We start from the raw sequence: 17,741 nt of genomic DNA on the forward strand, positions 1-17,741 counted from the left end.
GAAAAACGGAATTTCCACAGTTAGAAGATAAAATCAACAAGAGACAAAGTAGACAGGCCAAACATTTCAGAGTTTGGCACACGATTTTCGAAAATTATGACAAAACCATTGCTTTCTAATTAAGTCTTTTCAGTTATGACATTTCCATTTCTGTTGATCATTGAATTTATCATGTAACTGTAGAAGTATTTAGATGTTATAGTTCTTTATTACTTTTACTTACTTTTGAAAGATCATGATCATTATTTCAACAGTAGAATATAGGAATGCTTGATGTGTTTTAAATCATACATTAGACCTCGGTGTCGGTGAGATACAAAGATGATCGCTCTTTGTTGTTTTCGTTGAGCCACAAGTAAGTAAGTAAAGTTGATTTATCTAGCCCCTTTCACAGACATAACAGTCACAAAGCGCTGAACGACAATTAAGATACAGTGTCAACAGTGAACCATGTTTAAAAACAAATGTCTTGGATTTCTTGGTGTCTGTCTCTGTGCTTCCCCTGTGGTCCTTGTGTTGCGTCTAGTCAAGTTATTTTTTCATGTCTGTGTTTCGCATTGTTTCAAGTGCCTGTCTCATGTTTCCTGTTTTACCAGGACAGTCTCGTGTAATATGTTAGTGTTTTCAGTTTTGCTTCCCAATGTGACCAATTCAACTAAAATGGCGTTTGGTGCTGTACAGCAGTTGCTTTGTTTGCTCTCAATTTTGGCAGCCCTATTAAAGAATAATATCAGTTTTTCCTCTTTTCCTCGACATTTTGCCCCAACATTTCAAAGAGCTGGAAAGTAAATACACGGCAGAAATGACGCAGGTTTCACGCATGCGTAGTACAGGAATCTAAGCGCTTTCAGTGTGGATGAAAACAATTGTACACAGTAGTGTGGACGCGGAGCATTTTTAGACTAAAACGCCATTTTCAAATTTATTCGGATTAGTGTACACGTAGTTTTTGTCTTCCTCTGTTTGTTGCTCGATTGTCTGCATATCACCCACTGAATTTCCCATGACTCAGGTTTTTAGTTTCTTTATACTTGCTTCTAGTTTCCTCCCTGTTTAGGTTTAGTCGTTTTCTTACTGTGCTTTTGTTTGTGTTCAAAAAAAGTCCATTTCCGAAGTCTGCATTTGGGTCCACACTCTCTCCACTCCACATGTCTGCCACAGCAGACACACAACAAAAGAAAATCAGCAAAAAACCTGATTAAATGGAAGAAAACTATTCCTTAAAAGACTCAGTGTCAGCTAAACAGAGCTGGAGTGATAAACTGTTCCATAGCCTGGAAGCTTTGTCCACTCCAGTCTTCACTCTTGTATGAGGTACAACTAATAGATTTTGAGCATGTGAATGGAGGCAACAAGCAGCAGTGTGTTTAAAAAGATGTTTGGGACAAATAGTGTGGAGCTTGTCTATTTAAGATAAGATAAGATAAGATAAGATAAGATAAGATAAGATAAGATAAAACTTTATTAATCCCTCGGGTGGGTTCCTCTGGGAAATTTGGTGGGGAAATTTATTGCTCTGTATGCAATTGTGAGACTCCTAAAATGAATTTTAATATCAACCAAGAGCCAATATTGAGAAAATAAAACGAGAGTGTGTCAGGAATCTGTCTGCAGCATTTTTTATTGCTTGAGGTGTGACAGAGATGATTTAAGCCAAAATGAAAGGCATTACAGTAATCTAAGCGCATAATACAAATGCATGAAAATTTTTTCCCATTTCATAGGAGGAAACTATAGGTTGCAATTTAGAAATACTCCTTAAATAAAAGAAAGAGGATCTTAAGCAAAATTTTATATTTGAGTCAATGTTCAAGGAGGAATCAAATATTACACCAAAATTACCAAGTAAAAAGAAGCAATCATTTGACTGATTCTTGATTGTATATCAGGAGGAGCTATAATCATGGCAGTCTTGTCAGAATTTAAAACAAAGTAATTGTTGGAAAGCCAGTCACTAATGAGATGAACAGTCAACTAGGGTAGACAACCTATCCAGCTGGTGAGGCTTAAAAGACATAGTACAGTTGAATGTCATCAGCATCAAATTAATAAGAAATGCCTGAGAAAGATCGAATAATACCAGCTAAAGGAAGCATGTGAAAGGAGAATAGCAATGGACCCAGGATGGAACCTTGAGGAATGCCACAGGTTAAACCAGCAGTGTAGAAGGAGAATCTGCTTGCCCCAACACAACGTCCTCTCACATAAATAGCAGGAAAACCAATCTAGTGGTGAGCGAGAGTTACCAACCAAAACCTTCAGCCTAGTAATTAAATATTATGGTCAGTATCAAAGGCAGCACTGTGGTCAAGCAACACAAGCACAAAGCAAAAGAATCATTACAGACCTTTAAAAGAACAGTTTCAGTGGAGTGCTGCTTTTGAAAACCGGACTGAAAAGGGTCAGAAATGTGTAGTTTGCATAATAAATAAATAAATTGATTTGACAACTTTATCTAATAATTTGCTAATAAATGGTCATTTTGAAATAAGCCGGTAATTACTAGGAGACGTGGCATCAAGACTAGGTTTTTTAAGTAATGGAATGACCTCAGCATGCTTAAAGTAAGATGGAACACAACCTCGCTTCAGTGAGCTGTTAATGATAGAAAGCAACGAAGGACCCAAAAAGAACAGAGGGATGCAAGATCCCTAAAGATGGTGATGAAGGTTTCAGCTTAACCATTATTCTAACTTAGTCACTTAGTGTAATTGAACAGAATGAGGTAAATGAATGAAAGCACTGAGGGCAATCCCCATTAGGCAAGGAACCTAAGGAGAATTTCGAGCTTAAGTCCATCACCCTATTTACAAAATCATGGAGAAATACATTAAAGTCATCGCCAGAGGCTATCAATGCATGTGGAGGAGGGGAGGATATAATGCTATTAATGGTGTCAGATAACACCCTGGGATTATTTTTCATGATTTTTAATGACAACATTATCATCAAAAGAGGGTTCCCCGGGTGTCTGTGTCCATGTCTGGGTCTGGGGCTTGCTGAGCCTTGGCCGCTATGGGACAAGGTCATGGAGGGTGAGGTTACCCCTCCTTATTTTTCCCTGCTTGATGTTGATGCCCCTCCCCGGTATGCTGGTACTTGTTGGTTCCAGAGCAAGTGGCCGAATGTTCTGGCATTCTGGAGTGGTTGACACAGTTTGGGTGGGTAGGAGCAGTGACTAGGTTCAGACTCAGTTTGACTCTTCTTGTCCTTGTAGATTGAGCGGGTTACTGGCTCCATGCGCAGATGGGCCCCCAGATTTGGGGCATGTCTGCACATGTTAGAATACTCTTTATAGTGGCGTCAGCAGTGTGCCAGCCTTTGGTGCAGCGGTGGTAGGGTGTGCCATTTGCACGGGCCCCTGGTTCAATTTTTTGTTGCCCTGCAGTGTCATAGAGGAAACAGAAGTGCTTACTGAGCCAGCAGAAGTGGCTTTCTCCTTCAAGGGTAGTCAACTGGTCTTAGAGATCCCATGCCTTCTCCTCCTCAACCTCCTCTGATTATCAGTCACTTTTACACATAGGGTCGTGGGGAGGGATGGAACATGTGCCACATGGGTCAAAGTTAATTGGATGAGCACTGTTAACCAGCTGCCACATTCTCATGTCGCATCTGTTCCCTCATCAGTAGTGGTTTAGTCTAGATTTCACACAGTCCTACTCACTATTTACTCGTACTGTGACGTGCACCAACACATGGACCCAAAAGGCCTACCTTTGACACTAACAGCTGTTAAAAGTGGCCTACACCCCTGTTTCCTGCACCCTGTCTTTTGGCGGTGAGGTTGGCTGCTGATCTGGGGCCAGTCTGCCTGCGTCCCAGGTTCACTGCTGGCTGGAGCTAGCACTCCAATGGCACCCTGGGTGGAGATTTTGGCGTTGGCTGGCCTGCTCCCTTGGGATTGTGGTATGGGGAGGCTTGGACCTCTCATCAAGTCGGCTCCGTCAGGAGGTTCTCGCGCCTGGGTTCCCATCCTCAGCTGATGCTGGGAAGGCTGGCCTCTGCCGCGGTTGGCTGCCTGCTGCCTCTGGTTGTCTGGCACTCCTGCCCTTTGGCTGTGGGCCCTCCACCGAGTCCTCCACCAGTTCCTCCCTCTTCCCCCTGCTGGGTTGGACCCATGGTTTTCGTCTAGGTGTGTGACCTCAGGTCTTCAGCACTTCTGGGGTCGGTGTACAGTGTAGCTCTCCTGAGTCTTTGACTGTCTGCCTCTGGCTCCCAGGGGTTTGTATTGCATTCTCTGACCCTCATTATCAAATATGTTGCATGAGAAATGCTCATACACAGAATTTCACAATTTTTCCAATTGTTCTTTCTCTCTCTCTTACACACACACACAGACATACACCGCAGCAAAATTGTATTTTTGTTTGTATACTACCCGTTTTGTATTTCAGGTGCTGTGTGTTTTTTGTTTTGTGATTTTCTTGTGAATGAAGTTGATAAGCACGTGGTTTATAAATATCACACAGTAAGCTATGTAAATCTTCCTTAATGCCTCCCGTGTTGTGCAGACAAGAAAAAGTGTTGGTGAAGTAGAGTCAAGTGATATAGTCCTGATGTCTTGCTGATAAGAAATGCTCCATGTGAGGAGAGTGCAAAATCCAAATCAAACAAAACTGACTCAAAACTATTTTCCGTGCATCATGTCACCTTTAGCATTTTAGGAACTTGCTTTAAGTCAACATTTAGAGAATTAATCAATTGCTGCAGCCAGGTTGCACAAAAAGTCTAGTTGCTAAACTGGTCTGTTTACATAAAAAAATCTGCCACCCACTAAAACCCCCCCAATTCCCTGTGAAATTAAAAAATATCTATATATATGTCTAAGGAGGACAGGTAGTTAAAATCCTATAACAAGTTCCTATGTAAGAAGATCTGATTACCAAAACTAAATCCACTAATTTCCTGAGTTCCTACATGCTCACGTTCCAACTTTTGACTTGCATGTGTTGTGACTGACATCAGTATTTTGGCCCTGCAGTATGTCTAGCCATTGGTGTGGTACAGTAAGACGAGAACAGTCTGATTCTCCTCTTGTGAGTTCAGAGTGTTTTTACAGAAAACCAATCCCACTCACAAAGTCATTATTGTGAACAGACAGCAACAGCTGGAGGACTTACCACTCGAGCAATTGGAGCCCCCCCAGCCTGGCTCACACTGGCAGGTGTTGGGTGCCATACAACGGCCATGAATACAGCTCTCTGTACAATGAGCTAGACATCGAGGAGACAGGGAGAGAGGCCAGGGATCAGCACGGTCCCCCCAAAAAATAACCCATCAAAACACATCTACATTAGAATTAGTCATGTAGTAGTAATCACATAAATGTTCATGTCAAAGACATAAATCTGATTTGTGAAATGGAAACTGGGACTTGCTATTCTTTTTTGAATGCTCTGTGACTTGACTTGACTTAACACTTTAAAGAGTTTTTGTGGCCAAAAACAGAATTGGACTTTTAGAAATTGTTTGCTTTTTCAATAAAATGTCAATGTTTCTTTTAGTTACTTTGTGTTTTCTACAGCTGACTGATTTAAAGAGTTTTTCAAGCAGATTTTTCCTCATGCAAACAAATATTTTTCTTTACAAGAAACTCTAAATACAGTCCTTGTAACAGACAACTCCCATCAAGACTATGATTTATTTTCACTTTCCACTAATACCAAGCAAATGCCACTGATTTGAAAGATTATTACTCTTTTTAAAGCTGGATTTGCATTGATTAACCCACTTCAAACAAACAGATTCTTCTCTCACTTTACACAAACAAAAAGTAATAAATCCTTAATATAACTGATTCCTTCTCCAATACAACTTCCAACAGGAAACGGCATGTTGCCTAAAGTGTCTGGCAAATTAAATGTGATTCTCAGAGCAGCATGTGATGCTTAGGCTACTTATAAAGCAGAGTATTTTCACACTAGAACAAATTCCCCTATGAACTCCTGGGGGACATTAACTGTTTTCTCCCTTCCACCACAGCACACATAACTTTTTCATCACCAACTCTTTCCACCATGAGAACAGGCTGTCTTGACAGAAAGCTTCTTTTTTTTTTTTTTTTACTGCTGTTACAATTGTTAGTTTTGCCAAAGCAACACCTGTCACTGCCTATTAAAAGGGAGGGATGTGGGTTGTGTAATAGCCTTGCTGGGAAGGTAAGTGTGACAAGATATTTGAAAAGAAATATTCATTACAGGATTTAATAAGTGTGATAAATGGCTGTAAGGAAAGTGTTACTAAAAGTTGACCTTAAGCAAAATCACTATTTGTCTCACAGAGCACTGAAACTTGTATAAGATGTCTTCCTGACTCTCTTAGTGTTTAAGGAAATAGCTTGAAATCCTCTAAAGCGATAGAAACATGGCTGGCTGTCTGTGTGTGTGTGTGTGTGTGTTACTCACGAGCACAGATCTCTTCTTTCTCATAGAAGCCCGGGCAGCACTGAGACTTCCTCCGGTACATGGTCTTGTTCCCACTACGATATGCTGTTCTATAGATCATCCTGCAGAAAAGAATTTAAGTCACATACAAAATTAGACCCTGGGTAACCAATTATTTTGTTTTTCAGCTTTTATTATATTATTAAAATGTGTAAAGTGGATCATTGACATTAATAACCAAAAAGCATCATTTAACTCTAACTCTTCTCCAAAGAGAGCAAAACTACTGCAAAATCTACTCTATGTAGTGTTACTAGTAGCTCCTCTTCCGGTCTGAGTTGGGCTTGTGTATTAAAAGCAGTGAGTAAGACTAGAAAAGCTCTATATATAATACTTTTTCAAAGTATTGTATATAGAGTGACCTCTCTCCCAGAGCTCCAGTTTGGTCACGTCTACATGTGTCTTGTAGAGGATCCGTAACATTGTAGCCAGAATGAAAGGTTTCAAATTATGGACAGCAACATGTATTTTGGATTTGGATGGGTAAGTAATGCCACCGTGTAGGAGGTGAAGGACAAGAAATTGTTCATTGTTAAAGCAAAGGTTAGCGCTACATAACTTGCTTAAATAAACTACCACAGGTAAATCTTACATTTTGTTGACTTGGACAATTTAAAGTGCAGGGCCAGAGAAGTTAAGGTAGCATTAATTAGTTACATTGATGTTGTGTGATAACACTAAAGTTGACCTAGTATTTTTCCGATGTTGGGTAAATCATTCCTACAGTTTAAATGAGCCGCCACTGACAACCTGGGTTGCTGTGGAGAAGCAGGGATTGGTGCAATTTGTCCTGTAAGGCAGGATTATGAGAGGTGTGCTAACGTGTTGGTGCCATACTCTACCCTACCCTTCTGAAAGGTGTAAATAAATGGTGATTAGTGCATCCATTAGCCAAAATGCCAGGTAGTTGCTAGGGCCACAGTACTTGATGCATGTTCAATCATCCAGGTAAGTAAATCCCAAAAAGCTTATTCTGTTCTCTGGACGTAACTTTTTCAGTGGAAGAAATATTTAATCACTCATCCAAGTGATTTCTGCAGTCTCAGCTGACTGCAGGTTTCCCCAACCCTCTGAACAGTACATTTGAATGAAACAAGCTGAAACTAACACCACTGACTAACAATAGGGGTCAGTTTCTTTATCATTAATACTGTCATGATGACGAGTGCCATTCATCGAGAGTTGGGGAATGGCTGCAATTACAGCACTGTAAGATATTGAAAGATGTACCCTTAAGCACACAAACAGTAATATAGTGAACAGTGTTAAGTGCCAGGAGGATTGTTGTGATTTATACATCAGGGATAACAAGCAACCTCTGGCTAAGCGGATGGCGCAGCACAGAAGAGCTAACTCGTCAGGCCAGGACTCTGCGGTCTATTTACTACTACAGGCCAGTGGACACTCTGTCAGTGATGAGGATGTATCCCACATCCTGGACAGGGAGGAATGCTGGTTTGAGCAGGGAGTCAACAAGGCCGTTTACATGAAAATAGAAAGACCATCTCTGAATCGAGGAGGGGGCCTAAGGGTACATCTTTCACCATCTTACAATGCTTTCTGTGGATGCAGGCAGGATTGGACACAAATATCACAAAGGCAGGTGACAGAGACAGACAGTGGGAGCAGACAGTAATGGTCAGAAATTTGGTGGGAGCAGAATTCAAAAAAATAGTCTTGTTCAAGGCTCTAATTCCCAGATCCTCTTGTCTGCATGTTGACATGTCCCCGGGCAAAATACTGAACCCCAATTTGCATGCATTGGCATGTGACTGTCTTAATTGTTAGATAAAAGTGCTGTATGAATGTCAGTGTAACTGGGTGAATAAAAGGCTCTATTTAAGTTCCAGTCCATTTAGCATGTCTACATTCTTCTGTAAATTTTGTCTTTATTATTACAACTTTTATTTGGTAAAGGGGGTAAGCCACTTTCAGACCTTGTTTTTGACACTGGCAAATGAGACCACAATGAGGTAAATATACAGCGACAATGTCTGATTTAAATAAACAAAAAAAGAAAAACAACAGGGAAAAACTGTGATACTGCCATTTAATCAAACCCATTATCACCACACATTTCCATACGTATAAAGTATCATTTTAATTGGTTCTTACCTGTGTTTGGTGCACTTAAACCAGTTGAGGATGTCAGTGCAGCTGGTGTAATAAATCTGATTAAAAGAATGGGCATATGACTCCTGCACTGTCACAGAGTAACTGAAACCACAGAAAGTGAAAAAAGAAAATGGATATGAGACATGAAACCAGTGTGTGGCTGATGATAGTTCATGACTGCCTCATTAATCGTCTCTGTTCAATTAGTTGATTTACTTCAAAAGAGATTGACACACAATAGATTGACACTCAACCAACTTTTATGTCCTTAAAATACCCGAGAAAACTAATTGCCTGTTTGTCCAAAAGCTTTGTTTTCTTAGAAGAGATAATGATACAATAAATAGTTTATAAGATTAAAAATTATAGGTCTTAACATCTTTATGCTATGCCTGCAGGGCAACCAATTGAAGTTATTGGCCTTCATATAGAAATATAATTATATATATAGGTGTCATTTGTTTAACAATGGAAATGCATATGGTTTCTAATATCTTGTGCAAACTGTTACAGTGCTGGATTTATATATTAAAGTGAGCCAGTCAAAAGCTCAGGTTTCAGCTTTCGGTTTCAGCAGAGAGCAAAAACTGAAAGTACTCTGCAAACAAAGTACTCTGCAAACAAAGTACTCTGCAAGTTTTGACAAACCTTGACAGAGAAACTTTTTGTGTTCAGCCTTGTTTTGAAGATATGTTTCTGCGTTATGAGGCTGAACAGAACAGATTCTCTGTAAGTCATGTAAGTCTCATCAGTAACCTCTACAGGTAAGTCTGTGTGTGCACAAGCTCTAGTAACTGTGTCTTTAGCATTCAGTGGAATGATGGTACTATAATTAGGAAAATGAGCGATGCTCAGCTTTACTGGGATAGTCATGAACATAAAAGTTTTTTTTTCATCCTTGCAAATGGAAAAAACAGACTGCTAAGTATTGACACTTTAAACACAGCTTAAGAAAGTTATCAGGTTGATAATACATTTCCACTGTTAGTGCATTAGCATGTAGTGTTAGTATCAGGGGCGTAATGTTACGGCGATGCTTAGTATAGTCTGGAGGTGGGTAAAGGACACCTAATGCTGAATGCCTTTATTGCCCTTTATGGGCTATTATCTTGACTAACCTCTCCCAGTGGCTGCAGACATTGGGATCCTCTAGGTTGAGGGAGGAAGCGATGCAAGGCAAGTTACAGAAGACTACAGTCAGCAAGACTGTCCTGTGGAGCAACAGTGATGTAGTCATCTCTGTGAGGGCTGCACCTTAAGACAAGGAAGAAGGAGAAAACACCATTTAAGTTTCTGTTGTCTGAAAGACATTCGGTAAACTCTGATGATTGTAAGCTACCAACAGTCCCTCGGGGGTATTTATTTATGCAATTACTTATTTTTGTACTTATGTCATTCTGAAATTTCCAAATCCAATATCATTGTCAATTCCTAATACATCTGTGCTTTACTATGTTTGTAGTCTATATGATCCTGTTTAATTTTGTTCTCGACATAATTGTTAAAAGTCAAAACCAACTACAATGTTTAGATTCTGCTGAGATCTGTACTTTTCTGTACTTTTCTCATTTACCATTTACACTCTCAGGGTGTAAATGGTAGATAGAAAGCACTTAGATGTAAAAAGTGCTTGTGTGAATGGATGTGAATGAGGCTTTGAGTGCTCAAATAAAGTAGAAATGTGTTATATAAGAAACAGTCCATTTACCAGAAGTATGAACATGTATTTGACACGATTAATTATATTGTAACTGACATAATTTGACTTTAACATAGATCCTGTTTTAATCAGCTATTCCAACCAAACGCTTGAGATACAGAATCTGAACTTTTCAGCTGATACAGATGTGTACAAGATTGTTTGCCCACCTATGAAAATTTCTTTTGTGCAGGGAAACAACCCAGACCCAGTTTTTGCTAAATCACTGTTTGAGGTTTTCTTTCAAAATCTCTACAATTTTCTTTCCTCGTGGTTCTTTACGCTTTGATGTGAACCTGTTCCCACCAAAGCATTCCCACAGCATAATCCTCCCACTACTGTGTTTCACTGTGGGGATGCTGTTCTTTGGGTTGAACACCTCTCCCCTATTTAAGCATAAATATAAGCAGGGTCTCTGCCAAAGAGCTCTTGTTTTTACATGGACCAAAGAAGGCACTTGCAGTATGCATCATCTTTCTCCAGATTGTTCTTAGCGTAGTAAGGAAGGACTTGCAGCTCTCTCAATTGATTTCACATGCAGACTTTAAAATACATTTAACCCTTTCACACACAGTGGTCACTACAGTGCACAGCTATTCAAAGGCTGTTTTCTTGTATTTGTGTCAGTGTTGATAGTATACTTGCACATAAACCACTACATTGGACACTGGTGCGTCAATCCATACCCTGCCAGCCACTCCAAAGGTGATGTTGTCCACCTAAGTGGACATGTAAAAAACTCTTTGAAAAGTACATGTTTAAAAAAATGAAGGCTTAAAGTGAATAAAAATACTTAAGAAAAAATCCCGATTGAGGTTTCATGCATGAAAGGGTTAAATGATTTTCTGACATCATTACTGGGAACTTGTTCTTGTTTTTAATATGACTCTTAGTTATTTTAATGTGGTTTTTTAATTTTAATTTTATTATGCTGTCTGACACAGGTCTCTCTTGTAAACGAGATGTTGAGTCTTAATGACAATGAAGACTCAACCGGTATAAAAAAAAGTTTTTCTTCTTGGTCTGCAATTTCACAATCCATTCCTGTCAGGGTTCTGTTCAATTCACTTCAATTTTATTTATACTGTCATAAATCACAACAGTCACCTGAAGGTGCTTTATATTGTAAGGTAAACACCCTACAATCAAAGTTCTAGCGTCTTGTCAGTTGTTCTGACAAGTTGTTCTATATATAAATCTATTACATTGTGAGCAGCAACAAATTTCTCAAGTCTAAAAATTTATTTTGTTTTTGACAAAAAAACCCAAACAAGTTCGGCACATGGTGAGGGATGCCAAACGCCGGTATCGGGAGCATCGCTTCCACCAGGGCGACACATGGAGCATGTGGCATGGATTGCTCACCATCACAGATTGCAGTTTAGCTGCTCCATCACTGAATTTATTCTCACCTCCTTTAACACTTTGGCATACTGCTGCCACTGCAAAGGACAAAGGCAGACTACAGCATGTAATCCACTCCACTGAAAAGGTGAATGACTGCAATCTGCCTTGCCTACAAGACATGTACTCCACAAGAAGACGTCGGACTACGTAACAACACCCCCTCACTTAACATGTTACAACAACACACTTATTTACTCAGGCTACAATAACTTTCCCACTGGAAATACATGCACTTTGCACACACACACACACACACACACACACACACACACTTCTTAAGGTAGGTAGTTAGTGTATATTCCTGATGTATTTATTTATATTAATATTTATTTTGAGATGTATATATTATATATATATTGTCCATCCATCCATCCATTCGCTTCCGCTTATCCATTTCAGGGTCGCGGGGGGCGCTGGAGCCTATCCCAGCTGTCATAGGGCGAGAGGCGGGGTACACCCTGGACAGGTCGCCAGTCTGTCGCAGGGCTAACACATAGGGACAGACAACCATTCACACTCACATTCACTCGCACATTCACACCTAATGGCAATTTTGGATTATTCAATTAACCTATCCCCACAAGCTGCATGTCTTTGGACGGTGGGAGGAAGCCGGAGTACCCGGAGAGAACCCACGCAAACACGGGGAGAACATGCAAACTCCTCACAGAAAGACCCCAGCCTGATAGTGGAATTGAACTCAGGACCTTCTTGCTGTGCGGCAACAGTGCTAACCACCGTGCCACCCTGCTGCCCTATATATATTGTAAATACCATATATTCTATTTCTGTACCATTGGTTTTTTTGCACCACAAGACCAAGATCATGGATGACTAAGCCGCTGCAAAAAATGTACCACAGACACATAGAGGAAATCCGTGACATAAAGAAATCCTACCAGTGGATAGAAAAGGCTTGCTTAGAGGCCAGCACAGAGGCAATGATAATAGCAGCACCAGAACAGAGCCTAAACACAAGATCCAGACATTTACCAAAAGCAGCACAAGAAAATAGAGAAGTACTAGGGGCTGAAAGAACTGCTGCTAGAAGGTATAGTCCAAATTGGTTCTTGCGGTAATAAGAGTATTAAGAGCCAGGCACAACACTGGAGGTCTCTATACAGAATAGTGCAGTCCTAGGAACAACTAAGACAGTGCGCAGAACCCTCTAACGCCCATGTCTCTGGTTGAGGACCCGAGCTCAAGGATCAAGCACATACCACCCCCAGAAGAAGATTTTAACATTACGTGTTTTTACAGATAGAAGGAAATTGTGAGTTACTTTTGCAAGATAAGTTTGCCGATGCACAAAATGTGCCTAAATAGAATACTTTAGGTAATAAGTTTATGGGTAACTTTTTTTAATCTAACAAACAAATATAGATATGAAAAGAAATAAACTAAAATAGAAAACAGCTGTAGTCATGTTGTTTTTCATACATATCAGCATCTTCAGTGGGGTTTATTGTGAACATTTAAAAAAGACTTTTGATGAGTTTGGCTAGCAAAAAGTTCTCACGTTTACTCATTTTTATCAGTCTGATAGTTTAAAAGTGTGGCAGGGTGTGGTTTGTGAATCAGCTGCAGGGGAGGAGTGGAGCAGTGGTGTCAGGGTGTGGTGTCAGGGGAGGCTGACGCACACCTCAGCTCCATCAGCTGATCATGTCTCCCATGTAAAAGATGTGCTGGGACTTGAAATGGTGCGTTGTGTGTATGTAGCAGCTGAAAAGCTGCAACAAAAAATCCCAAACAATAAAACATCTAGCAACGTGCAAGCTGTGTGTGTGTGTGTGTGTGTGTGTGTGTGTGTGTGTGTGTGTGTGTGTCCTCATTCATGTCACAAAAAGTTAATCAGATTCTCAGAAAAAATGAGTGGACATATTGTTATGTTTCCTTTTGTGAATGCTGTCTGTAAACAAATTAATGACAAATTATTTTAGCTCTAACTTCTGTTATCTGGGTTCTCGAGAAAGTTAGAACTCAAAATGTGCCACTTCTGCACAGGCACAATTCACACACAGTGATCACAAATATTTAATGATCTTTATAGCTACCCACCTTGCAAAACACAAACTTTATGATTCAACACCCTGTGACACATTTAAGGGACATATGTAAATTGTACCAAAAAAAGAAAGAACTGGGTTACAGTATACTCAAATGGGAATGTGTTTGTAGCCTGCAAACACACCATTATTTTTTAACTTATTTGTAGTCAAACTGAAATTAGGCTTAAACTTCCCTTCAACTCTCCCCACCACTAACTATATTTAAAACACATAAAACAAAGTATCATCAGTTTAGCTAAACTAATAAATTTAGAATTAAATACTGAACATCAACCTCAACTCAAACCTATACTATAAAGAAATGGTGTAAGATCAGTGAATCAAAATTGTGCTAAACACCCATTCAAATTATCAATGGTTAAAATCTCCTTAAGAGTTTCTAGAATTTGTATAAGAGTCCAAATTAAGTATGAATGACCTTTTTTAATAGTACACAGACATTAAATGACTAGCGCATCACACTTCATGGCAGTGGTGGCCAAGCAAAATCTTTTGAGGTCAACACTTCTGGCCAGCCTTCTTTCAAAAATACTGGCTAATGGAGTAAGCCTACAAGATGTCTCTAGTAGCTGTATGGGTAGTAACATTGTGTCTGTTCAGGCAGTGTATTGGATACTGGAGCCAGTCATCTCTGATTTCATTCTGCTGAAAGTGGGCACAGCTGCACTGACCAATGCTGAAATCCTCCCCACCCCAAGACAACTGCACTGCTACGCACATAAGGGCTATGCTGTATGCGTGAAAGAGCTCCAGGCACAATGCTAATGAAATGGATTAAGCTAGGCTGCATAACTTTGATATACTAGCAGTCAGGCAGCACAGCATTGATGGCTCTCTCTATGCACAAAGGAATTCCAGAAAAGCAGATCTGCTGCTTGAAATCCCTGAAAAAAACAGTCAGGCTTTAGCGCAGTATTTATTTGCAAACACATGCAATTTTGACGTCAATTCTCTCTTTTTAGAATTGGTGTAAATGGAACTAAATGAGATGTATAAATATGAGCAGTCACTATACTCAATTTTCTTTAAGCTAATTAATTTAGAAAGTTTTTAAAGTTATAGCACCCAAGTCTGTCGTAGAGTTGTTTGTCGTCAGAACATATTTTCAGTACTGCTAGTGCAGTACTTTTGCATTTTTACTCTTTAAAAGCAAAGGAAAACAAAAGAAAACAAACCAACCCCCCCCCCCCAAAAAAAAACAAGAGAGAGTTTCGAAGCTAGGAGCTTTGTACTTTGATTTCACCTACTGTGAAAGTATTGAAGATGTCAAAGATAAGCATAGGTCTGAAACTCTCAAACGGTTCCTATCTGACCATTACTCAGTGTTTACAGCTAGTAACCTTTGCAGTTGGTGGTTTAAACCACCAAAATATGGAGATGGGTGATTTTGAGAGGTGCAAATTATTAAACCCATTGACATCTCTCGGTCACTATTTTTTGTCCTCCTTTTGCAAGATAGTTCAAATCTAGAGTTTAAGATTGCAAAACCCCAACAGCATTTAGGTCTATGAAAGACGTCCAAATTTAAAGCACAACAGGAATAAAGTTCAAATCTACCAGAAGAGCTACACTGAAAAAACAAACAAAAACATTTTATGTATATTTTTTTCTATAGTAGATTCTTGTGCAGTCATTTACAGTTATTACATAAAAATATCACACAAATCAGTACAATACATTACCTTCTCTATGAGCAAAACACGATCATGCCACGGCTGTCGATCCGTCCTTCGGTGTATGAGGTTGATATGTCCAGTAGTTAAAAAAAAAAAAAAAGACAAGAAAAGGAAAAAGTGTTATCCCCCTGAAACCGCGTAAGAAATAAATCATAAACTGAAATTAAAATTAAAAATAACTAGTGGAAAGCGCATTAGTCGAATCGTTTTCTCAGATTTCTACAACGTTTCGTCGCCAGAACGATAAACTTTTCCCATTGTCAAAATACTGGTGACCAAGTATGTGACGTCATTGATGCGGCATCAACAGCATCTTTCTGAGGGTTGTGTAGCAACACTTTGACTCTGCTGCCACCTGCCGCAAAACACCATCCCATTAGAAACACACGATGAGTACGTCTCATCTACACAGAACAGGAACACAAACAGAATATACAATACAAACCAAGGACTCATAATAGCATAATTAAAATTTACACAGTATACTGAAATAAAAAAAGAAAATGATTTTTTTCTTTTACATTTAATTCTATTGATATAATTATTCTCAAAGTCAAAGTCAAAGTCAACTTTATTGTCAATTCTGCCACATGTACAGGACATACAGAGAATAGAAACTACGTTACTCTCAATCCCTAGATAAAAAAGCAAATGAACATTTAAATATAATATATTCTAAAAGATAACAGGGATAAAAGTAATATCCCAGTGGTAGAAGCTTTATTAATGTAATAAGGCCCCAGGTAAAATTTCTTGCTCAATAAATTGTATGTATAGTCTCTGTTGTCAGCAAATCAGAGAATGATGTTTAAAATTCAACACTTAAACAGCCTAAACCTAGAGAGTTGTTGGTTTTTTAGATTTTAAATATGCATTTTGACATTGATCAGAGTAAGTGGAGCATCACATTTATTTATGTGTTCAACAAATAAATATTAACGTTAATCATAAAATAAAGGAAACCTCATTGTGAGTAGATAGAATTGCATTGTTTGCTGTAAAAGGCAAAACAGTAATCTGCTAGTAAACAGTAAGCTGCAGATTAGAAGGAATGAAATTGTGCTTCTTGTTGTTCTAGACAAAATAAATAAGCTGTGCTTTGGTCTCCCTCTGCTAACCATTGCCTTCTAGAGCTCACATATGAGCTTTTACCTTTATAAAGATAAAGGTTGTGAAGTTGGTCATTTAAAATAGCTACGTCTTCTTTTTCAGTAGATTTCATTTGGAGTAATGAGACATTCAATTTTGGAAATCAAAGTTTGTTCTTCCCTTTTTATGTTTCAGGTTAAATTACTGCTATAGTTCTAAGGAAATTAAAAGATTTCCCAGTAAACACAGAAGCTGTTTTCATCAGTTATTTTGTGGAGAAAGAAGGACGCTATTCTCAACATGAGGTATAACAGCCTAATGCTCTAAAGCAGATAGCCTCTCACTTCTCCCTGGCTGGTTTTGCCCGGTTTGTTTTCCCTCTGTCTCTCCATTTTGGTTATCGCTCTCTTTCTCACTCCCTCTCTGTCTGTTGATGTTGTTGTCTGCATTTATGGGCATGACTAATCCAGGGTTCCCCCTCTGGCAATTCAGCTGGAAGTCAATCTTTGCTGACTTGTTGAGCTACACAGTGAAACCCTGGCTTCTTCTTTTCTGTGTATTTGCACAGCTCCTGTTTTCCCTGGATGTTTACCATGTGTTAATACAACCTGCAACTCGGGTGTAAGTACCCTATGACCACATGTAATTTTCCGTCACAAGTCAGGTTTTTACAGGAAACACTGAAATAATGACACTGTTAGACATGCAACTAAGGCGTAAGTATCCTGTAATTGTGCCTAATATCAAGTGGCAAGTCAGGTTTTTACAGGAAACAATGACATAATTACATTGTAAGTACCTTGTACTTTTGGGGGCATGGGTCGTATTATGACGTCACAATCAGAGTCCCTGCAACAGTATTTGATAGTTTTCTTTTCTAGACATGAAAAATCTGAATTTAATAATATTACTTTAACCATTTAACAATTCAGAAAAGTTACAGGGTTAATTTTTATGCTGTGCAAGGCAAGTCTCTAAGCTTGTTGTTAGGTAATACTTTAAAATTTAACTTAGCTGTATGTTATTAACCCATCCTAGAAGCAAAAATCTAATTTTGTAGCTAAATAATTTTATTACAGGTTGTCTGTCTCTGTGTGTTAACCTTGCTATAGAGTTGCAACCTATCCAGGAGGTACCCTGCCTTTGCTGTATGTCAGCTGAGATAGGCTCTCTAACTAATAGTCATTTCACATATTGTCACAATGCTTTTTTATTATAACTGGTCAACTATACAACTATACTT

General features: G+C 39.1%; 1 protein-coding gene across 1 annotated transcript in view; it reads right to left on the reverse strand.

Moving 5' to 3' along the window:
- Positions 1 to 9,702, reverse strand: part of megf10 (multiple EGF-like-domains 10) — a gene marked incomplete at its 5' end in the record, with an annotated part of 46,687 nt that extends 36,985 nt beyond the window's left edge. Inside the window, 4 exon segments of the mRNA XM_014335735.2 lie at positions 5,121 to 5,213; positions 6,405 to 6,505; positions 8,559 to 8,660; positions 9,677 to 9,702. Coding sequence (XP_014191221.1) covers positions 5,121 to 5,213; positions 6,405 to 6,505; positions 8,559 to 8,660; positions 9,677 to 9,702 — 322 coding nt within the window.
- Positions 9,703 to 17,741: the final 8,039 nt, after the last annotated feature.

The sequence above is a fragment of the Haplochromis burtoni genome, unplaced genomic scaffold (assembly GCF_018398535.1).
Source record: "Haplochromis burtoni strain Fernald_Lab_line unplaced genomic scaffold, NCSU_Asbu1 Contig_113, whole genome shotgun sequence".
Lineage (NCBI taxonomy): Eukaryota > Metazoa > Chordata > Actinopteri > Cichliformes > Cichlidae > Haplochromis > Haplochromis burtoni.